Below are 25,344 nucleotides of genomic sequence, written 5' to 3'. Positions count from 1 at the left end.
GAAGTGCTCGATAAAGAATCTCGGTAAGGGATTAAATATACTTACGATTGTTATATAAAATTAATCATATTAGTCTAGAAATTAAAAGTCATCGCTATTTTTGTGAAATTATCGCAACTCCTTTGGAATGCAATTAAATTAGTTAAAATAAAGTGGTTCATACATCAAAATCCTGATAGAATAGGATTAAAGTCGATAAAGAGCAATAAAATACGTTATTGCTAATAAATATTGAAACAAATTCTCTGTATTCATTATCTCAATAATCGTTATCAGAATAATCATTACTGGTATTTGATTAAAAGACATTGTATATATAAAACGATGTAACTAATATTATTTGTCAGTCATCCGAATTTTGGTACGAAATCAAGTGACGTCCAAATATTAATAGCAAACATGAGATTCGCCGTAGCATTATGCTTTTTGGTTGCACTTTGGACCGTAAGTTCCCTGTAAAAAATTAAAAATATAATACATTTTTAGATTTTATTTTTTGACAGAATATGTCAAACATACTTATAAAGATTTAATATCGGAAATTTAAATTATTGTGAAAAAAATTTATGAAATTATAAACTAAAACATTTGTTAAAGAAAAACTTTAAGTGTATTTCTTCATTTCCTCATTCTTTATCTTTCTTTTTCTCTCTTTTTTTTTAAATTATTGAATATTTTTTAAAATTCTGATTTTAAAACTTAGTATAATAATCTTGTCGAAAAACATACAAACATTAATTATACAACAATTAATTCTACGAATTAATAAAAAATTGCAAAAATATGCATTTGCTCAAAATACTTATTATTACGTTTATTTGTGGATCTCAGGTTGATGCTAATTTAATACGACTTTCGGATGATTTGGAAGATTTAAGAACTCAAGTAAGAGATGCAAAATGGAACGTAGAGGATATTATACGTCGACTTCAACTTCTTCGTTCCCAGACCGAAGAAGATACTAACAGAAAAGTTACAGACAAATGGGATGAAGAACAGGACAGTTACAGATCATACAAAAATCAATTGCTCACAGCGATCAGGGTAATCATTTAATTAATTCGTAATCGAGTAATGTAACATTTTTCTGATAGTTTACAATAATTATTATTTATTTAATAAATTGTTAAAGGTAAACACAAATCTTTTGATAAATTTATCTTGATTATTGAAATTTCTAAAAAAATGTATATATTAGGTAAAACGAAATTTTTTTGATAACATAAATTAGAAACTATAATTTATGATTCATGCAATTTCTTAATACAATTTTTTAATCTCACACAAATCATGTAATCATATAATTAAATTATAATAATGATATTAGTTATATATTAATATTTTATTTTTTACACAGAATACATATTAATATATTTTAATTTATTTTTATATTTTAATATATTTGAATGTTTTATAAAAATCTGTAAAAGAAAAAATCATAAAGTCAATTATGCATAATAATACCAATTTGTGTACAGAAATTTAAATGATCATGTTTCACGTCAAATGTTAACAAATCAAAAATATCATCAAAATAATGCGTGTTTGTTATCAGGGATGACAATATTATTATGACATTATGTTAAAATCATAAAATATTTTTATATTAAAAAATGAAACGTAATTATAATGTAAAATTTTATTATTTAAATAATATTCTTTAGTATCTTAATATTCTTCAAAGTCGAGCTCAAGTTTATTGAAAAAATATGTGAATCTATATTAATCAATATTGAATAAAATAAATAAACACGTAAATATACATTAGTTAATTTGCTATGTCATTTGTTTATTATGTTTATATACTTTTAGAAAGAAGTAAACGCTAGTAAGAGCAAGAATGCAGAGGCATGTTACAATGAAGCTATTAAAGGCATTCAAGATAGTGAAGATGCAGCAAATGGAGCTGCTAAAACATGTATTGATGAAGCTTCAAATTCGATTGAGAAGAATCTTGGCTTTCTCGACAATCTCATTTCGGTATGTTTTCACAATTATTATTGCATATTACAATCAAAATTGATCTTGCATGTTTTGAATAATTAATATTGAACTAAGATTCTAATCATGTTAACTTCTTCTTCATAGACTGGAAATGAGCTGTCATCAGAATTGGACGGTATTTTTCTCGATTGTCACGATAGTGATGAATCAAAGAAGCGGAGTTGCATCGTATCTGAGTTGGCGGATATAAAAAATGACATAAAAACTTTAAATAACGATGCTAATTCTGCTGAGATTACTGTCGTGCATGTGTCCGACAATGTTATTCTACAAGCTACCAACTGCCTAAAAAAGGCTTATTCATTCATATATTCGGCGGGCATCACAATTAAGAACAGACTCTCTCAGTGCATTGAACAGAACGAGGTGACTGAAAGTTTAACTACTACGACAAAAGCTCCGATAAAATCTACAACAGCAGTAAAATTATAAGATTTTTAAGAAACTATTTTCAACTATATTTCGTATTTTCAACCGTAACTAATCTTTAGTTATAATTACTTTTGAAAGGAAATATACTTTAGACTGTTAATTAAAAAAAAGCATCGTTCTGATTATGTATATTCTCTATTTTAAAATTTAAACGAAAAATAACTTATATAAGAATAATAGTATAAAAGTAATATTATAAGAGATAGATTTTATGTAATATGACTAAGAGAAAGAAATAAAAAAATAATTATAAAATAAGAATTATTTGTGTCAATATGATTCTTTATATTGCTTGCGATTAATCTTTATTATTCATTTCACGCAAGATGAAATTAGGATAAGTTATAGCTTATCTTTATAGATTTTAATATATGCGCTATCTCTTTCGTGAAATACAACTATCTAATCTATTGATTAATAATCTATGACTAAAATCTATAATTAAAGGTATTTACTTATTCATGCTACTTATATAAGTAAGTATTATCGGTAGTTCATTAAAATGTGATACAGAGGGAGATAAAAAGACATTTTGATAAAAAGTTATTCTGATATTTCGTTATAACAAACTTTTATTCATATGTCAATGAACAAGAAACATTTTATAATTACATAGTGATCAAACAAATATAATTGCAAAATTGAATAAGATTATTATTTATGAAAGTAATTCAACTATTCAATACACATTTGCATAAATATTTCACGTATATATATATATATATATACATTTTTTTTCATTTGATATCTGCGAAATCAGACACTGATTCTGAATATTATTAAGCAATATAATTGCTTATCTTAATTCCCTCTCCTTCCTTTACTATCTCTCAAAGCTTGTCAAAATATTTTTTATCACCCTATAATAAAAAGACGCAATTAATATTATACTTCTCACAATTAATAATCGATTTATCGGGTTAACAGCCATTTCCAAGTGATATCAGCGAGCAAGCATGAATATTTATATAACATTACATCTTTTTGCCATATTTTTATCTGTAAGTTCTTTTTCTCTTTGTTTTAGAAAATGATGCATGATACTTTTTTTGTTTTTTCGTAGAATGTTCATTCGAAGCCTAATAATCAACAATTAATATCTAAAATATCCAATTATATCGTGGAACCAAGCGGCATTTTTGTAAATGTAAGTGTTTAATATATCATTTTTAATGTGATTAATAATCTACCTATTCATGCCACATGTTTAAAAAATTTTTTTAAATATATTCCTTCATTTAAAAAATAAAAGCTTTCATTATTTTACTTTCATTAACTAAACTTAGATATTTAAGTTTAAACAATTGACAAAAATGTTACACTTACTTAAAATAATATACTAATTAATACAATATTTATCTTTTAATCATCTACGCTATCCATCATTGAAGGATTTGAACAATTTAAGACTTCAAGTGCAAAATGCGATAAACAACGTAGAAGATATCATACAACAATTTAAACGTGTTCGTACAGAAATAGAAGAAGATACTTATAGAACAGTCTTACAAAAATGGTGGGATCAAATGGATAACTTTAAAGATTATGTAAATCTAGTGGTCGTTTCGATGCAGGTGAGTAATAATTCGAATTAAAGATAATAAAATATAGATAAGATAATATTTTGATATTGTTAACTTATTGATTTTGTATTGATAATGAAATAAGCGCTAAAGAAAGGATATTATATTGATAATAAGAAATAATAGAGAATACTATAATTTTTAATTTTATTATAATATTGTTTCGTTTTTATAAGTCAAAACAAAATTCTAATCATCAAGGAGTTTCTATAAATCTGTTGAATAAAGATCATTACTTCATAAAACGCGATATATGATACATTTGATAATTGCAAAGCGCGACATTCAATAAAACTCATAAATGTACAGAATGCATTTGATTATTCTAATAATATATTAAAACATATTATTGTATTGTTCTATCAAATTATTCATTTTTAGAGAGAAGTGAATACTGCTAAGATGCAGGGTAAAGATGCGCAATATTGCTACGATGCTAATTTTTGTGCCATAACCGAACACAGTAATATTGCATATGAAGCTGCAACAAAATGCGAAGATTCAGCTACAAATTCCACTAAAAAGAATCTCGAGTTTGTCAGTTCTTATATCTCGGTAAATTCTCACTTGTTATCATACATATATTTTACCTGAATAATTTTTATTTAAAATATTTTTATCTAAATAATAATTATAAAGCAATGTTCCGATTCCTTTTTTGCACATGCATGTTCGTGCGACAAAAAAACACAAAATATAATAGACAATTATAATAGAAATATTGTAATAGAAATATTATAGACGACAAAATATTGCGCAAGAAAATTTCGAAAAGAAAATCAATACATATGAATGTGCAATACACATATTTTTGAAAAAGTTTACATAATTGGCAAATGTTTAAGTTACACAGCACGAATAATTTTTAGAGGGTACATTCCTAAATAATAAATCGTTTGAATATATATGTCGTACATATGCGAAAAAGGGAGTCCTGAACGAAACACTAAGGTCCGGTTGCACCAACATTATTTTAGCTTTAAGCGAAACTTAAATATATGTTTGTCTTTTTTTATTTAGAAAAAAAGATAAAGATAGACATATATTTAAGGCTCGCTTAAAGCTAAAATAACGTTGATGCAACTGAGCCTAACACAGACTAAATTCTAATCATTTTAATTTCTCGCCTTCACAGTTTGGGGAAACATTAATAACGGAATTGAATGACCTCTTCCTAAACTGTCATGACAGTGATAATACTAAAATGCAAGCCTGTATTCTAACTGAATTGGGAACAATCAACAATGATGTGAAAAACTTTAAGGAAAACGTAAAATATCTCAGGACAATTGCCTCACCCATATCAGATTCTGTAATTCTACAAGCCAAAAAATGTCTGAAAAATGCTTACTTATGGGCGCAAATAGAAACCAAGAACGCTATGTCGTCTAATTCCAGATGTGTCCAAGATGCTCTGAAAAATAAGAAAAACATGATTAAGAAATTAGCAGTTACATGCAAATTACGATTTACTTTTATCTTTAAAGTTCTTCTCGAGAAAAAAAGAAAAAGGGAATAAAAAGAAAATATTATGTATTCAATAGAATCAATTCAAAGCATTGTTATGACTTACATTTTTTATATTAAAAAAGACTTTCATTGTTGTATAACCTATTATTTTTGTATTTCTCTTTCCTATGCACGCACGCACGTACACACACACACACACACACACACACACACACACACAAAAATTAATGATATGATAAAAAATAGCAAACAAATATTAAATTATATTTGCTAAAAAAATTAACTCTATAAAAATTAACTCTATTATATTTGTTAAAAAAATTAACTCTAAATTTTTCTTGAATAAATACAGTTTTTTATTCATACATCTTCATCATTTATCTTTTTATGTACAATATCCTTATGGCTAAACTTAAATAATAATTCGAACAAATAGCAAGACTTGCAAAAATGCTCAAATAATGCATTTGTAATCTTTATAATTTTTATTCTTCAATTTTAGGTATAGAATTATATTAAAAGGTTTGTTAATTCGAGTATAAAATGCAAAATGGAATGTGGAGAATACCATATATCAATTCTATTGAAAGTATAATAAAATCGTAAAAATATTTATGATAAAATCGAACAGAATGCCGATCTAATAATCAAAAAATGATTAAAATAAATCGAAAAGCACACAGAAATTCGCACATAAATTCTGCCCAATTATAAATGGCTGCCTTTGTTCCGCATCTTTCCATATGAGATATGGGCTCATAGATGGGCTGTGTTCCGTTTCACGCATATGCGCGCATTTATCTATAGTATATGTAACGCATACTATAAATAATGCGCGCATATGCGTGAAACGGAACGCAGCCATGGAGGAACTGGACAAGGAAAGGTCTTTGCATAGTTACCATTTTCGAGACAGCCAGCCTATATTATACATAGTATTATAGCTATTAGTTGTATGAATGAATGCATAATGAACAGTTTACACTCGTATATATACGTTGTGCATTTAAATCCAAAAAAGAATGAGAATTTTTATAAGAAAAAAGTTACGATGTCATGTTGTAAAAAATTGCAAAAATTGAACATGGTTTTCGAATGTTTTTATTTCCTCAGGATGAGAAACAAAAACATTTATGGGCTGAGAAATGTGATAAAAATTCAACACAGTGCTAGGTTATGTGAGGTGTGAAAATATATAATTATTTTCATCCAATTAAAAATTGCATAATTATTAGAATATATTATTTAAAAAATTATAATGCTTTCTCTTGTTTTTACAGTATCATTTTAATGATTCGCATTTCAAAAATCGATGACAAGATGAATCGCGGAAACTGAAATCCAATGGTATTCCAACTATTTTCGAAAGCGAAATAATTAATTCCGGAAATATATTAAATGATTTAGATTCAACTGGTAATAATTCCAAAATAATTTATTTTATTTTGGAATTATTACCAATTATTTTCTTGTATATTCGTAAATGTAAATATATATATATATATATATATATATATATATATATTTATATAGTATATACAACTTTTCAATAGTATATATATTTCTATTTACAAAAATATACATGTATAAAATACATCATCTTTTCTACATAATCTTCTATTCAATTACTTAGCATTAGTTTTTTATATTATTCAAACTATTTAAAATTATTGTCATTGTTAAATTTTTTTTATAAAAAAATTCCTGCAATATTCTTACAAATCTAATCTATGTATGAAACGAAAATAATCTACATTTGAATTAATGTTTTTTTGGTTAATCAGCTGAGCCATGATTGCCGCCATTTTTGTACCAAATTATATGAAGCGGATGCAAAAATCTTATTTTGTCCAATTTCTTCATTTATGGACCTTAAGCCTTAAGCCGTATTAGCAGTTTCTATAAAATATAGAAATCTGTGCTTCTGCCTCTATCTTGTCCAGTCATATGTATTGACATTTGTTAAAGGTTGATGCCATAGACATTGTATATCTCATTAAAACAGAAATTTATTTTTATGATATAATAATAATACATAATAATAAAAATATTTAGTAAAATAATTAGTAAAATATTAGTAAAATATATTTAGTAAAAATAATCAAAATAAGTAAGACAAATAATATGTATGATAATACATATACTTAAGAATAGTAATAGTGCAAAGTTACATCTATATTCTAGCACTGTTTTTTTAAATTCTTTTTTCTCATATAGCACTGTTATTTTAACTTCTTCTTTCTCATACTCGAGAAGGTAAGGTATAAGACAAGTGTCTAAATATTTCAAATGATTAAAGTAAAAATACCAGAGATTTTCGATTTGTACACCTGTAAAAATTTTAAAAGAAAATTTCGTGAAAATGAAAATACGACACATATTTATATAAAAATTATTATAGAAAACATTATACAAAATATTAGAATTGAAAGAGATTAGATTTTCATACTTACATCGTCAGTACTAGTTTCAGATTTTTTCGACGCTTTCATTTTAGCATTTTTAATATTGTATTGATAAAATTGGTTTCGTAAATTTTGAAACTTTGCGGCACACATGCTTTCTGTAATTCCAGGTTTAAAAATTGACAGTGGCACACACCTTTTTTAATGCTTTATTTTGAAGATATTTATGAATATAATGAGTCGCGTCCTCCGGACATAAACATGGTTCTTCTTTATAAGCTTTTATTAAAGACAAAATAGCTTCTTTAGACCAGTTTTCCTCTTCGTTTTCTTTACTTGTGATGATCATACTCTTTTCCATTTGACAATACTGAGAAAATACAACTTTTTTACATAACCTAATCTAAAAATTAAAGCTGTCTGATTTGCTCTCCCAATGAGCGAACACAGAATTATACAAGAAAATAGCACCTGGTTTATCAGAAATCCAGCAGATCAGTCAGCAACGTAACCAGCAGCATCGACGCCAACGGAGACACGATCTTCATCAGCCTAGCAGACAGTAAAATTGCCATCACTGGCGCAAGCAATCCAAATAAAGTAGCAATCGTGTGTCGCTGGCTTTACACGAAAATATATACAATATATACAAGTTCCACAGTCTAAATTCGAATATCTTTCTATATAATAAATAATTTTATTATTCAATTTTTATTTTGTACTGCTTTTAATCTATATTAAAATTTTTTTATTAATCTTTTTATTATAATTATTTATTGTAGTCACATTGAATCTAGCATTCTTGGCTATTTCTGATTGGCTATTTTGTGGACGACTTCGAATTCACAAGATACGGTATACCTTTCTATCTATGTCATGACTACATCTAGACCAAATGTTGAGGAGTGGGGATCAAGGTGTACGTAGAAAAGGATGCCCTCTGTTTTGTGCTCCTTCTTTCTCATTTGCATAGCATAACGAGAGAAAACGTTATGCGCATGAGCGAGAGAGAATGCGAGGAGTACGGAATAGAATAAGCCTTTTTCTACGTATACTTTTACTTCTACTTGTCAAATAAAGGCTCGATTTAAATAATTTATGCTCGGTGTTGTCCAAAGCTGCACAAATTTCGGTTGCCATACGTACTACATTAGTGGTAGTGATGTTCTGTGTCAAATGGGCGGTGGGGGTTCCACGTCCCATGTCCTACGAATTGACAGTACTGCTGCTCACACGTCATAAGAGTCGCAAACACGCTGCCGCACAGTTCAGATTGTCTTTCGGAGCAGCACGCGCCAGATGTTAAACGAGTGACATTTCTCTACGAGTGACGGGCCTCTTACTTCTGTTAATTTTTCACTGCTATTCGTCTTTTTATTCATTATATTCTTGTGTTTACGTGGCAGATAAAACAATTTTGATAACATGTGTGGTAAGTATTGAATTTTTTGCACATATCATGCATAAATACCGCCGTGACTTTCACCACCGGCTTGACATCGCAGTTAATAAATGGCGAATTCAATTCGTTATATAGATATCACTTACTCATAGATTCTATTTGACCACTCGAAAATTAACACATTGTATTTAATCATGTTTAGAAATCTATAGTATGTATATTTGCGATGAAGTTTTTTGTGATGACACTAGTGTAAAATGGATTGTTGTTTGAATGCATATGTCGATATATTATTATATTATCAATTGGCATAATAAAGAAAAATAGAAATGAACAGAAAAATAGAAATGAACAAAATTATATAAAAATCTTAAAAAATTTTCTTAAGCATAATACTTCTTGTATTATAAAGAATAAATTTAAAAATTTCAAAGCTAAATTTTAGAAAAGGATTAAATATCATTATGTTACATTATGTTATTTTATTTTCTGTTATATTTTCATATGAAATATATATATTTGTAATCGTGAAATATATTTCCATTTAATCTAAATTAAAATAATTATTGCTTTGTAAACTTTTGTTTAATCTAAGATATTTTCTAATATATTTCCTCAATAAATATTTAAATTCTATTATCTATAACAAAAAAAAGAATTTTGATATAAAGAGAAAATCATACATTAGAAATCGCCATTTTTATTTAAATTCTAAGAAATTTGTTAAACAAAAAAATTTTTCATTTAAAAGTTGTTGGATTTCCAAGAGAATACTTTGATGCACTTTCAACTACAACTACCGGTTCTATTATTTTATATGCATAAATCGGATAAATGATTTTCTTTTGAAAGGACAAAGTAGAAAGGATAAGACGTAGGAAAGATAATGATAACATTTAATATATCAAGGGCATGATATGAACGGGAATAGCACATATCGAGTGACCATTTATCATAAAGCACATAACGATACGTTATGCACATACGTTTTAATTTTAGACTCAAATATTTTTTTGACAAATACTGTTAATAAATTAATGAAAAATTATTAATATTTGGAACATAGAATTGTACATTTTAGAAAGCTGATATTAAATTTTCTATAATGTTTTGTAATTTATATAAAGATCAATGAAGAAAGAAAAATGTTTCTTAATACAATTTCTTTTTTATCCTTTTCTGAAATTCTTCCTTCTCTAAAATTCTTTTAGGATTTTGGATTTTTTATTGAATTCATATTGATTGAAATAATATTAGAAGCGAGAAATCATATAATTTTTTTGCGAAATATTAAAAAAATTAAAATAAGAAACATTAAAATAAATAAGTTTTCTTGAATGTTGCATTCATATTCGATAATTTATATAGATTAAATACACCAAACATACATGTGTATATGTGTGTGTGTGTGTGTGTGTGGGTGTTTATATATATATATATATATATATATATATACACACACACACATTATTATTAATTTGAATATTATTAAATATATTCTGTTATTAATTATCAGTTCTATTTAGATAAAGAAAATATTATTGTTTATATATTGGTTAAAAAAATTATATGTTTATCAAAATTAGCATTGATAATTCCAGTTTCCAAAATCTCGAAATGTCTTATGTAATAACATTGCGAAATTAATTTATTTCTCTTACTTTCTTAAGAAACATTCTTTTAATATATATAAAATATGTATAAAATATTTATAATTTGTAATTTCTCTTTTTATCGCGATAACACATATATTTATATGTTTTTATATACTTAGAATATAAAACGTATAACTCTTATTGCATTTGTTTAAACAATTTTATCTTAAATAAATATCTAATGCTCTGCAATATGTTTGCAGATAGTTTAGACTTAAATTTAAATTCTGTAAATCTTCGCAAACGAAACATCCAATTCAATTACTCATTTAATCTCTACAGAAGAGATATTAAAAAGTGGACTTGTAAGTGTGCTCTTGTATTACAACTACTTATTAATATATTTGTTGGTGAGAAGGTTTCTGGTTTAATATAAGGAAATGTCGACGACGATCAGTCCGGTCAAGTGAAAGTCTTTTCGTGGTCGGCAAACCTGGGAGAATGCAGAAACATAAGATAGTTAGCATATGACATTTAGCAGAAATGTTCACCTTTAGACACGATTTCTTTCTTTTCGATCAATCCTTTCATTTCATTTGTCGCGCGAGATTTAACTAATTCAGATTCAAATTCAATTTTCAGATATTCGAGTTTTAAATATTTTCAAAGAATTTGAATATTCAAATCATTATTGAATGTATACCGATATTGGTATCTGTGCTTAATGAAGTCACTATTTTCATTGTTGATGATATAGATGTTTTATATGAAAATATTCAATAATTCTCTACTTTTAAATTAATAACATTTTTTTAATAAATAAATATGTGATAAAAAAGAAATAGGCAATATTGTGCTGTGTACCATAATCGGTAAAACTGTATTCGCTTAAGGAAAAAATAAGGAACATAAGAACAAAATAAAAAGAAAAGAAAAAGGAAAGAGAAGGAAAAAAGGAAAGAGAAGGAGAATTAAGTGGTAGACTTTCAGAGTGAAATCAACTGATTGTTGAGACTAAAAGTGGGACAGTCATCTACAATGCAATGAGAATAATAGATCGTGCAAAAAATATATTCGGATATTACACTTCATTTGCAATTGCAAGCTAATAGTTTTGTTTGTAATGTCAAAAATAGAAGAAGTTTTACAATATAATTGTGTTAATTTTTATTACAAAATTTTTATTGGAATTTAATATAAGAAAAGTTTCGATGAAACATTTAAAAAAATTTTTTTAACTATAGTATACTTGTATTACATATGTAAAAAATCTGATCTTATTTATTAAAAATCATCGTAAAATCAATATAATATAATATTTATTAAAAATCAATATTATATTATAATATAATTTAGTTGCAAATGTATATATATGTGTTTATGTGTGTGTATATCTGCGCGGAAAATTTATTTAAATTTTATGGAATAGATTGTTGTTTAAACTAAATTACTTCTTTAATATTCGTTTATAAGTAAAAATAAACTTGTAAATAAATTTGTAGAATAAATTCTGGACATAATCCTATATATATTGTGACATCCATCCGAAAAAATAAATATAAATTAATCGAATAATTATATTTTTCATATAGATAAGCTATAGGTAACCTAATCTAAATGCTGCAGGGAACATTCTCATTTCTACACATGTATCGATTGCTAATAGAAGCACAAATTGCTTGTTGGAATCGCCATTCCATTTGATTCTATTTTGTATTGTTATTCTTATGATTATCAAATCTTTATTTTATGATCAGATTATATTCATTACATTATATTCATTATATTCATCGTCATCGCCAATACCTAATCCTCCTAATCATTTTTTTTTGCAAGAAGAGAGAAAATGCATTATGCACTCCCGGTCCGATGAGGAATGTGGGACTTCCCAGCGATGGGTGCAATGCCAAGTATATCCACTAAAAATCTTTCTTTTGTAGTTTGTTTTCGGTCGTTTTATCTGGATCCTGGACACCGTTTGCACATATTATCAAGCTCCGGATCGGTTGAGCATTACTGCCCATTCCGACGTACTTGATTTCTTTCTTTTACCACAAAAGAAGGAGGGGCTCAGCAGGATTCTAGAAAGCTTTAAATGACCTTCCTGCGAGTGACACTCGTTTGACCACGTTATAATATTGATCACCAATTGACCATGTTGATATTGATATTAACCACATTAATATCGATCACGTATGCCTTTCATGTTGCACCAAAATTGGTTTTCTCTCAAGGTTTTCCTTTCTTTAGAACGTAGTCCTTTAAATCGTCCAGAAGCTTACGGCTGCTCAGCCGGATTATTTATCGAAGTTTTCCTTCCTCTTGTGTGCGCTCTTAGCGATTGCTCGAAGGCTATTATGACAAGGTGCACCATCCGGGAGCAGTAATCTAATTTAATATAATTTAATCCTCATCGACAATCATTTTTTTCCAACATCATCACTGCTACTATTGCCATCATAATCAATCATACTAACAATCACTATATATAATGTTCAAATAACATAAAGTAGCATATATATACAGAAAATGATTTTAGATTAATCAATAACTATGAAGCTTTATCATGATTAAATAGTTTACAACTGATTTTGATAGGTTGCCATCTATCGATGATAAGCTTTTGGAAATTTCTCTGGAACAGTACAAAAGTTGCATTTATAACTTGCGCAGATTGATATGCTTTCAAACTTTGACAATACCTCGCTTACTCCAAAATTCGAAAGCCAAAATTTAGGCTAAAGTAGACGTCATTCTTTAAATTAATCGAATGGTGTTATATATTTTACATGAATATATAATTTATTTTTAAATATAAACTTGTAACTTTCTGCAGCTTGCATATTCTTGATATATATTTATACTTTTACGTCTACGTATCTTATTTGATAAATTAGCATGTTGATGAAAATAAAATAAAAAATTTTGTTTATGATTTCTCTTTTTTGTGCCTTTAAATAAATCAAATTTCGTATTTTTTTTGTGTTCCATCAGGAATACAATCTTCAAAAACGAAAGTAAAGTTCAGTAAAATTAATAGATGATCTGTTTTTATTTAATGGCGTGAATGTTTTAGTATATTTTTCTGAATGATTTGCATGTAAAGCAGTAAAAGTACACAAGTATAAGTTTAATGTATTTTATAATGTAAGTTATACTAATATCATTGCCAAGATTTTGTTTGCATCATGCGCATTCAATAATATGAAATTTTATACACATACATACGTACATACATACTGTTATTTAAATAATTTATAGCGTTATTAGGAAAAGGATTGTAATATCTTTTACTATCAATGATATCTCAATGATAATTGAATCGTATTTTTATTATATATATTATATATCAACAATTCGAGTAATAATTATGTACCTTTGAATCTCCAGGGATTTTTGCTTATTTGAATTATTTGACGCCAAAGAGCAGAAAGGAAATCTTGGAGTTGCTGGTTGTTGGCTTGAAAAGATTAGAATATCGCGGATATGATTCTGCAGGTAAGATGACATCTTTAGTTGCAAAAATTTTTTCCTGTCTAAAATTATACACGCATATTTGTAGAAAAGAACGAAGGAAAATATAAAACGTTTCGAAGTAGGAAAAGTATTTTGATACAATTTATCTTATACTAGAGGATAAATATTCATATAAATTATAAATTATAAAGTTAAAAATATATTTAAAGGTAATCATATTTGAAAAATAATATTGTTTATGATCTTTTTTTTACTTTAAATTTTATGAAAAAAGTATAATGCTCTTGCTATGTTTTATTCTTAGAAATATACATAAAAAAGTATTTCGAGTACGAAAAGCAATTTTAAATGACATAAGTCATTTAAAATAATATTGTTCTGAATAATTTTATTACTAAATGACTTATATGTCGTTTGTAAAATTGCTTTGAATATATCTACTGTAAAATAAAGAACTAGTATTAGACTATATTCGATTCGAGTATATTGTTTTTTTTCAAACCTCGTTCTGATTAGCAAACTTGTTTCTGAAAGAAAAAGGAAAAGCTATTTCGTGTTCTCGCATAAATAAATAAATAAAGTTGCGATATCTTGGTCGTAAAAATATTTTTCACGAAGTGTTCTTTTGTTTTCAGGCGTCGCTCTCGATAGTGCGGATGGTAAGGACATGTCGATTATCAAGAAACAAGGAAAAGTTAAGGCTCTCGAGGAAGAGATATTTTGCCGTAAGTGTTGGCTGTAAACTGTGAGACTATTTGTTTTTGCTATTGTCATTGAAAAAAATATATATCCCATATAAAATCTTTTATTATGTTTCCTCGCAGGTACCAATCTTGATTTCGAATCCCAAATTCAGAGTCACGTTGGTATCGCTCACACGCGATGGGCGACTCATGGTGTGCCATCGGAGGTGAATGCTCATCCTCAACGCTCCGATAGTGAACATACTTTTGTCGTTGTTCATAATGGTAATTTCTACAATATAAAATTTTTTTTCTAAATAAAATATTGCAACAAATAAAAGAATCTTATGGAGCAAAATTGCAAATAGAACAGAATATTTTATTTAGAATTATGCAACCTATGGTAAAAATTTTCAAAGAAAAGATATAAATTTACATTTTCTTAAAATTATATCTTTATTGGATAAAGAGCTAAAAATGTTCCTTAAAATTAAGAATTGATTATGATTTTTGTTTTATCTAAATAAATTGAAATTTATTTATAAATTTTAAAGAAAATATTTATAAACTACAAATGTTTATTTTGATTAACAATTTCATGTGTTACATTTAGACCAGGCAAAGGATGAGGGATATTGTAACAACTATAATTTCAAAGTCGATTTTGTTGTGTACAATTCGAAATATTTCCCTTTTCGAGGATGTATTTTAAAATTTTAGAGATGCGAATGTTTTAGAATTAGATTTGTAAGAATTAGAATTCAAGTGTGTTTATTTATTGGGATGTTTCTTCCACTTTTTGTAGTTCTAATGATCGTTGATTAGTAAGTCTGATATCAGCTGAAAATCCTCTGAATTATGTAGTAAGTTATCTTTTCCAACGAAACGTTTTTTGAATGTGAATCTAGTTAATTTACGACTCAGTTAATCTCCTGAAGAATGTCAATGAAATTTCTATTTTCCTTGATTTCTTTTATTAAATTACTGCAATTAAATGCTGTATTTGTTTTTACTGTTTTATTAGTTAGTTTTGTCATCGATATTTTCTTATTCTTCTGCCGAAAGATATAACTGTAGGAAATACCTACTATAATATTATTTCTTTATATTATTGCTTTATTTGCTTGAAGGATTGTAAACAAGTAATAAAATATCAAGGAAATTATATGTATCGTAGGCTCTATTTATCGAATGATTTTTCTTTATCACTAATCGAATGATTGTTGCCGCAACTTCAAAAGGAATCGTGAAGTCAACAGGATGTAACACATGAAAAGAACAAGTTTCAATTAAAAAAAATCAAGTTTTTAATGTGATTTAAAAACCGTAGATAAGATTAAATCGATGTTACTCGATTTCTTTTTGTAATATATAATTATTTTGTGAACAGGTATTGTGACAAATTATAAGGAAGTTAAAACTCTGCTGCAACAGAGAGGATACGTATTTGAAAGCGATACTGATACTGAGGTTATTGCCAAGTTGATTCATCATCTCTGGGTACAGCATCCCACGTACTCATTTCGTGAACTCGTTGAGCAAGTTGTCCAACAATTGGTAAGAATTATAAAGAAGAGATAAAAAAGAAAAATTTCTTCTATAGAAAGATAAAGTAAATTAAATTAAAATAAAAAAAAGCGTTCTCTCTATTATTTTTTCATAAATTTATGAAAGATAAGAAAGAGAGATAATAATTAAAAAAATATTTTAGGAAGGAGCTTTTGCTCTTTGCTTCAAAAGCAAGTATTTCCCGGATGAATGCGTAGCTACGAGACGAGGATCACCGCTTCTTGTTGGTATCAAAACAAAAACGAGATTGGCTACTGATCATGTGCCTATTCTTTATGGGAAAGGTAAGTTTAAAACATCACGAATCCAATTTTGGTTTATACTATAGTATGGTGGGCATCATGAAGAGATAAAAAAATAATCCTTGGTCGATGCTAAACATCAAGTATCTAACTTAGTCTGTCGATGTTTCAACATCGGCCATATCAGTATAAAAAGGTCAAGCATCTTTAGAAATGAAGAACATTAAGTATACATCTTGTGTAATAATTAATTGTGCGGAAGTAGTAATGCCTTAAGATTTCCCTTATCTAATCAATTTAACTTTAATATCGATCCCATGTCTCACGCGATTATACATTCGAGATAAAGGCAGCTGATATGACTAACTAAGCATGTGCTTTTTCTACTAATCCCGAACTGTTAATTATTCGATATGGAAAGAAATTAGTGCTCATGTAATTAAATAATATTCTGCTTTATTATTTATATTGTTATGTCATCTAGCATTTTAATCATGTACACTGAAATAGATTAGAAATATTATATTGGAGGCGATCATTGAAATATTCTTAAAATATTATCTGATATTTTTATCAGAAAGGTATCTGCTGATATTCGTATTAAAGTTTTGCGAATCATGTGTTTATTCAAGTAAAAATATTTTACGAAACTAAAAAAATAGTTCTCTATCTCTTATTGAATTGTATTTTATATTATTAAATAGTGCTAAATATAATAATAGATATAAATATAAAATCTTGTTTATAATTAATATTTTTTTGCTTGCAATTTTGTTTCACACTTTTATTTTTTTATATCTTAATTGCTAGAAAGTTTGGATAGAGTTGCATGATTATTAATTTATATTCTTATTGCCTCTTTTTTTAGAATGTGATAACTCTAGTGCTACATTCTTTCCGTGCGAATTTAATGTGGATAACTATATAAGTATTTCTTTTGCATGATCACCTTGCGGTTATGTTCTACTACTTTTACGCCATCAGATGATCTTCACTGCACAAACAAAGGTACATACACTACTATATAAATTTATCTTGATTATTATCTTCGCCACTGGATCTCTCACTATAATGAGAGCATGAAAAAAGAGTACGGTATCTCTATGTGGTATGTAAATCGAAATGCTACTCGTTAATGTGGTTCTTGCTTAATATGTGTGCATATGTGTATGCAAATATGCTATATCTCTTAATTTATTATTATTGATAATTGTGTTTAAAATTTAACTTTTTATTTTCTTTTTTGACCACTTTACGTTATAATTTTATACTTTTCGTTGAGTTCTTTTACGTGGAAAATGGTTTAAAAATAAGATGAAACATACGCTTTATGTTGAGCTGGTATTATACAATGATATTTTAATATAAATTATAAACATTTAAATATGCGCTTAATTTTTTGCGTTGGTTCTTACTTGCTGCTCTTACCATTTTTACGGTTTTTTCCGCAAAACGTGTGAAATAAATAATCCGCGTAATTCGAGGGATGGGTGTAAACAAATCTCATATACTTACAATGTTTTTAACATTAGTTATGTAATGTCTAAAAAAAGCGTTATTTGTCAAAATTTAACTTGTTATATTTTCTAAATCAATGGCATTCTCCACTTATTTTTGCGGCGAATTACTCAAGATTTTAGGGAATTACTCAATTTCTTCTATATTTAAGCGACAATAAAATCGGTGATGTGTACCTTTTATTTAACCCTGCATTTTTATCATTATTAATTTTCAAAAAAATATTTACTCCCTCTAATTTTCTTTAAAATTCATAGTATTGAATTATATTCTTATATGTAAAAATTCTGATTTATATTGAAATAGATTTAATAAATATTCAGTAATTTTCATTTTCAATGATTCTAATTTCAACATGATATTTCCATCAGGAAAAGTATCTCTTTTTATGAATATTTATCAAACAATTTTTCTAAAACATAAATAAAATATATTGATGTAAATAAAATATTTTTTTAACATGAACAAACAGATATAATGAATAAATATATACAGATATAATAAATAAATTTTAATAATTACGATAAAGTATATTAAAAAATACAAGACTATTACAACAGAGATAAATACTACTTAATCATTATATGTGAAAGTTTGAAATATTATTAAGTACTAAGTACTAGTGCAAAAGTATAGCTTTTGTAAAACAATAAAAACAAAAAAATATATTGTTTTCTTGTATTTACAAAAAAAATATAATGTTTTCTTGTATTTACTTGGCTTTATGTATTTGCAGCTTTTACATGATATAGTATATGTGTCTTTGTGATGATATTTGAATTTTGAAGTTTGTAAAAAGATATGCTTAAAAAGTTGATAAATTAAATGGTTATCGGTAATTTAATGGATTATTAATTGATAATTTAATGATTATTAATTAGTAAATATTTTGGAAAATAAAAAAAATATTTAAAAAATTAAGAGGCTTTAAGAAGAAAATAATATCTTTTTTCAAACTTTTATTATATTGTTTTAATACTCATCGTATGCTTAATGCTCGTTCTTTATGCTATACAATATTTACTCATTATATTGAATTTATATTGATTTTGTTACGCTGTTACTATTGCGGCATTATTTGTGCGCTAATTGTTTTTGTTTTCTTTCTCGTTTTTCTCCTCCCGCGTCCCATTCTGTGCAGAAGGTGAAGCACCGTCTCAAGGTAATATTTCATATTAAGTTTAAGCTTCCCTGCTTGTGTTATCTTATGAATGAATTATGATTTACTTATGAGAAATAAACATAATCATTCATTTCTAACTTGGATAAGCGCCTGGATGTCTTGCCGACCTTTACGATTTATAAAGCTAAGAATGGATTATGGGCAATCATATCATGCTTCAAATATGTGCATCATAATCGTCTTTTTACATGTATAATCATATATATTCTCTGTCACGTATAGTACACACTTTTCACCTATCCATATTGAAAATATCATCCGTGTAAGAAATCATGTAATATCTATTGAAGTTTATTTATAAAAATATATATTCTATTAATAGTCTTATTGATTGTGCATCTTGATCATTGGTACTACATTATGACATCGGCATTATTTATATTAATTTTCTTATTACGGTGATATTATCATTATTTTACAGCGAGCTGGACATTAACATTTGGGTATTGTTAATATTTCTAGGTATTATAAGATATAAAAATCTGAATTTTTTAAATAATAATCGCTATTATCTCTTTCTAATGATATTATTACATTAGACTTATTATTATACATTAGAATTATTATTATTAGATATTACATTTTATGCCAATTTGGTGTGGGGTTTAGAAGAAAATAGGAAAAAAACATAGCAATTTAATTTTATTTAACTTGTCTATGTAATAAAGAATAATCAGAAAAAAATTTTAATTATATGAAAACCTCTCAAGAAATAGAACGGAACTCTGGTATACTATAACAAGACTACCCTCACTTCTGTTTTATATATATATTTAGAGTTATAAAATTTATCATTTTACACAACAATTACTCACAAAACTTGCATGAACATAAACTTTTTATGTCGCCAGGAGAGAGTATTGCGCCCACAGCTGTGCATTGTTGCGCAGTTAGACCGTTATCCCTCATATTATCCGGGAGTGGCTTAATACATGAAAGTAGGTTAATGCATGAAAGGGATGTAATGTATCTTTTCGCGATTTATCCTTGAGAGGTTCAATATAATAATTTTATTAATTAAATATTTTAGCTAATTTTTTGTTATCACTAACATAGTGTAAAAAATGAAAGAGTATTTTTCTATTACCATAATACAATGCTATAGTGAATTTTGAATGCTAATGTGAATTTTGTAATGTTCTAAAAATAGGTAATAAATTGTAAAAACATATATAAACAAAAGAATTTATAATTCAAAAAATCGATATATATATATATATATATATATATATATATATATTTTGTTTATTTGAAGCTTTTTTGACAGATGTACTTGTCAAAGTTTGTCGTACATAAAAAATGTTTATAAATTGAAAAGAAAACATTTTTACAACTATATGGATCTTTTTCATCATTACAGTATGTTTCTAAAATTTGATTATTTATTTCTGAAACATTTTTTACTGCATATATATAAATATTATATTTTTATAATATTGTATTACAAGCAATTCTTATTAATATAATGTATTTGTCATATATTTTTATTACTTTAAGAAATTTAAAAAGTTAATAAAATAAAACTTTTGTACTAGAATGTACAATATTTTATTGTTTTATAATTTTGCTTAAAATTGTAATTACAAGGATATTTAAAAAAAAATAAATCTTTATATATTTCCGCAAAATAGAATACATTGCTAAAATTTTCACTTTGTGCAGATCATCGTCCACATGGCAGAAATCCGGAACTTCCGATTATGCCGCGTAGTGAGAGCACGTCCGAATTTCAACCTCTTGAGGACAAGGAAGTTGAATATTTTTTCGCTTCTGATGCGAGTGCCATAATCGAGCACACAAATCGTGTGATATTTCTGGAAGTGCGAGAATTAATGTTATATATTATCCCAGTTTTATCCAATATATTCTGATATACTTTTTATCAATTAGGACGATGATGTAGCGGCTGTTAGAGAAGGCGCATTGAGCATTCATCGTCTTCGTCGCTGCATGGACGATCCACATGCTCGTGAAATAACGACATTAAAGATGGAGATTCAGCAGATCATGAAAGGCAATTACGATTACTTCATGCAGAAAGAAATTTTCGAGCAATCGGAGTCAGTTGTGAATACCATGAGAGGACGTTTGAATTTTCAAGATAATTCTGTCACTTTGGGTGGAATTAAAGTAATTTTTGCGAGAAAAAATATTTTTATACATTTAGTTTTATTCTTATTAAGCAAAGAATAGTAATACTTTTAATCTTTTTAGGATTATATCCCCGAGATTAAAAGATGCAGACGTCTTATGTTGATTGGCTGTGGTACAAGCTACCATTCTGCTATAGCTACGCGACAGCTTCTCGAAGAATTGACAGAATTACCGGTGATGGTCGAACTTGCATCCGATTTTTTGGATCGTAATACTCCAGTTTTTAGAGACGACGTTTGTTTTTTTATTTCTCAATCGGGTAAGATAATAATAAATAAGATAATAATAAGATAATAATAAATTAACGAGTTAACTTTATATGTTTCTAATAATTGATAATAAGTAGATAAAATTAGAAATTATAATTAATAATTTCTTTTTATAAATGATAGGCGAGACAGCTGATACATTAATGGCATTGCGTTATTGTAAAAGTCGCGGGGCTCTTATTGTGGGTATTACTAATACGGTCGGTAGTAGCATTTGTCGTGAGTCCCATTGTGGTGTGCATATAAATGCCGGTCCCGAGATTGGTGTGGCAAGTACTAAGGCTTATACTTCACAATTTATTTCTCTAGTGATGTTTGCACTAGTGATGAGTGAAGATAGAATCTCTCTTCGTGCAAGACGCCTACAGGTACGTTTATTTGTGTTTAATATTTATCTTTGCTAAATTAGAATCTGATTTAATCATACGCATATTTTTTTCAGATTATCGAAGGCTTAAAAAATCTTGATAACCTCATTCGTGAAGTATTAAAGCTTGATGATAAAGTAAAAGAACTGGCGAAATCCTTGTTCCAACATAAATCTCTACTGATTATGGGTCGTGGATATAATTTTGCTACATGTATGGAGGGCGCACTTGTAAGTTCACAAGCAAATATATGTTTCTTTAAGAAGCAAAAATATATTTCCTTGCAATTGATGTTACTATGAATAATTCTTTTGTACTTGCAGAAAGTGAAGGAATTGACATATATGCACAGCGAAGGAATTATGGCTGGTGAATTAAAGCATGGTCCATTAGCTCTTGTTGATGATTCCATGCCGGTAATTATGATCGTGATGAGAGACCCGGTATACATGGTAAGTCTATTAAATAATTATGTTTAATAATCAATCATGTTATAAAAATATATTTATCATACTTTTTCTTAAACGGTTTAGCTCTCTTAGTTCTTTCATGATACATTATTTTAGAAAAAACATTCACAAAGCTAGACGACTTATCACTTAAAGTATGAATTGAATGAGAATTACATCATGCAAAAAAATTTTCGTATACTTTTTTATTTCTTTCTATCTTTATCATCAAAATATTCATTTATATTCACTACAAAAAAAATAAATATTATTAGTTTCAATCATTATAATTTCGTTCATTAATATTCCTTCGTTTTGTTTTTATTTACAATACATAGATAATTTTTATTACATATTTTTTGAATTTGTATATAAAATATATAATTTGAAGATAGATAGATTAGATTTTTTAGAAAATTTAGAAAAAATAAGAACATGCATATATTCAAGATCTATTTTCAATAACATGAATAATAAATTTTCTATAAAATTTTTACGTTAAACATTTTTCCAGATATTTTATTATAGAAATGTTTTTACTTTTTTATATAAGCACTCTCTTTTTCTCTTTCTTCCGTTTGTAATCTTTCGTACAAACGAGACTAAGTAATCTAAAAAAAGAATTCTATATATAAAACTCTTTCAAGCTATCTATTTTGATTAAAATTGTCCCAATTCTTTCTTATTTCTAAGAGATTGATGAATAAATTTAAAACTTTTAATAAATATGCTTAATTAAATTTCTTAAGATTTCGAGTATTTAATAGAATCAGTTTAGTAATATTATATAAAAAACGTAAGATTTACGAATACTCTTTAATTATTCTTAACTTTTTCTTTTTTATATTATAAAAATTTTTAGAAGGATCCATGTAGAATATCGGTCAAGTTTTATTTAATTTATAAGGTTCTTGATTAAATTTATATAAAAATTTTGATTTTCTAAATTTCAAGTAATTTTAAAAATTAAAATATTAATCTATCTAAAACATCTGTGAATTTAATTTTGGATTATTACATGCAAGACGAATTTAAAAGAGATATAAATATATCAATTGTTTTATTATCGTCTGATTATTATGGATTTATTTTACAGAAATGCATGAACGCACTGCAACAAGTTACCGCGCGGGATGGTAAACCGATCGTTGTTTGCGAGGAAGGAGATGAGGAAACGAAAGCTTTTGCCGATAGGGCTCTCGAGATACCCAAAACAGTCGATTGTTTGCAAGGAATTCTCACTGTTATTCCCATGCAATTATTGTCATTCCATATTGCGGTTTTGCGTGGTTGTAACGTCGACTGTCCACGAAACTTGGCGAAATCAGTCACGGTCGAATAAAGATCAAATGGATCCATGAATTCTCTTGAAATATGAATTTACTACGACTTTATATTGCTATTAAATTTTTTAAGCTATATGAAGATGAGAAAATTATAACAAAAATAAGAAGATAAAAAAAGAAGAAAACATTATTACCCATGCAACATAGAAAATTGCAGCAATATTGCAATATTAATAATATTGCTGCAATGTTTTGTGCTGTATGGGTATCGGGAGTAAATATTAGTACATATTTACATTAGTGTGTCCTCCGCCAATCATCTTAACTTCGATATATATATATATATATATATATTATCAATTGTTAATATGTTAGCAAATTCGTAACAAATTCACTCAAAAGATGCTAGCAAATTGGTCTAAAGTTAGACTTGCGATCTGTCGACAAAGAATTTGATAATAAATTAACGATAAAAACTGAGTAAAATCTGCTAACGCAACTTAATGTTAAATTGGCGACAGAAATTGATTAAGATCTGCAATTCCTAGCCGTTTAAATACAAGAGAATAATAACATATAAATTGTTATCTAATTTAATATTCAAAGCTAACGTGAATTCATTAAAATGTTAATATATTTTACTGCAAAATAGTTGCCCAAATCAGAAATTCAACATTCCGTTTCCAAACTCTATCTTGAGTCTTCAGCTTAATTTAATAATTAAATAAATAATAAAATAAATTACAAAAATAATTTAATTTATAAGACATGAAATATAATTAGGTAGCCTATGTTGGTTGCATAAACGTATCTAATATATTATAAACGTTAAACACCAATAAGAAACATCTCAACAAAAACCATACTCTGCTTGAAAGCATAATTTAAGAAACATTTTTATATTTTTACGATAAAAAAATTATTTTTAATTTAAAATTAATGATAAAAAATAGTCTATATACAATAGTTATATACAAATTTATATATGTATGTGGGCAATTTTTTATTTTTTCAAATTTGACTTTTTTTAGAAAAAGATATTTCTTAAATTAAAATTTTAAAACATTTCTAAATTAAATATGTGCTATCTATATATAAATATATGGAATGTATCTGTATTATATATCTGTGTATAAATATAAATGCTATCTGTGTATTATATGAAAATTAAACTTCTACTTTGTGTTTTAAAAATAGGCAGCAAATGAATAATTTCAGTAACCCATTCATCCTGTCGACTTCAATTAGTTTAATG

General features: G+C 26.8%; 3 protein-coding genes across 10 annotated transcripts; all 3 read left to right on the top strand.

Annotated features, from left to right (window-relative positions):
• Positions 1–272: 272 nt before the first annotated feature.
• On the top strand, positions 273–2,569 carry LOC105254948. The gene is made up of 4 exons (XM_011263939.3): positions 273–444; positions 832–1,044; positions 1,813–1,980; positions 2,089–2,569. The coding sequence occupies exons 1-4, from the start codon at positions 400–402 to the stop codon at positions 2,434–2,436; spliced, it is 774 nt and encodes a 257-aa protein (XP_011262241.1). The 5' UTR covers positions 273–399; the 3' UTR covers positions 2,437–2,569.
• A 759-nt stretch (positions 2,570–3,328) lies between these two features.
• LOC105254949 lies at positions 3,329–5,621 on the top strand. Its single transcript, XM_011263941.3, has 5 exons — positions 3,329–3,437; positions 3,500–3,583; positions 3,828–4,010; positions 4,401–4,574; positions 5,155–5,621. Exons 1-5 carry the CDS (start codon positions 3,393–3,395, stop codon positions 5,536–5,538), a joined length of 870 nt encoding a protein of 289 aa, XP_011262243.1. The 5' UTR covers positions 3,329–3,392; the 3' UTR covers positions 5,539–5,621.
• A 3,267-nt stretch (positions 5,622–8,888) lies between these two features.
• Positions 8,889–24,991, top strand: LOC105254951 (glutamine--fructose-6-phosphate aminotransferase [isomerizing] 2). 8 transcript variants are annotated; one of them, XM_011263942.3, is made up of 15 exons: positions 8,889–9,326; positions 14,282–14,389; positions 15,004–15,093; positions 15,193–15,336; positions 16,442–16,608; positions 16,763–16,904; positions 17,847–17,870; positions 20,415–20,501; positions 21,226–21,383; positions 21,454–21,693; positions 21,778–21,976; positions 22,110–22,354; positions 22,429–22,584; positions 22,678–22,806; positions 23,900–24,991. In XM_011263942.3, exons 1-15 carry the CDS (start codon positions 9,320–9,322, stop codon positions 24,143–24,145), a joined length of 2,142 nt encoding a protein of 713 aa, XP_011262244.1. In that variant the 5' UTR covers positions 8,889–9,319; the 3' UTR covers positions 24,146–24,991. The 8 variants fall into 8 exon arrangements, with proteins under 8 accessions (XP_011262244.1, XP_011262247.1, XP_011262246.1 ...); XM_011263945.3 differs by lacking the exon at positions 20,415–20,501 and adding an exon at positions 19,525–19,542 and having other exon boundaries at positions 23,900–24,145; XM_011263944.3 differs by lacking the exon at positions 20,415–20,501 and adding an exon at positions 19,522–19,542 and having other exon boundaries at positions 23,900–24,145.
• Positions 24,992–25,344: the final 353 nt, after the last annotated feature.

Source organism: Camponotus floridanus, unplaced genomic scaffold, assembly GCF_003227725.1.
Source record: "Camponotus floridanus strain SB8 unplaced genomic scaffold, Cflo_v7.5 scaffold39, whole genome shotgun sequence".
In the NCBI taxonomy this organism is placed as follows: domain Eukaryota; kingdom Metazoa; phylum Arthropoda; class Insecta; order Hymenoptera; family Formicidae; genus Camponotus; species Camponotus floridanus.
Note: the sequence above shows the minus strand (reverse complement) of the source record. Positions and strands in the feature narration are given on the sequence as shown.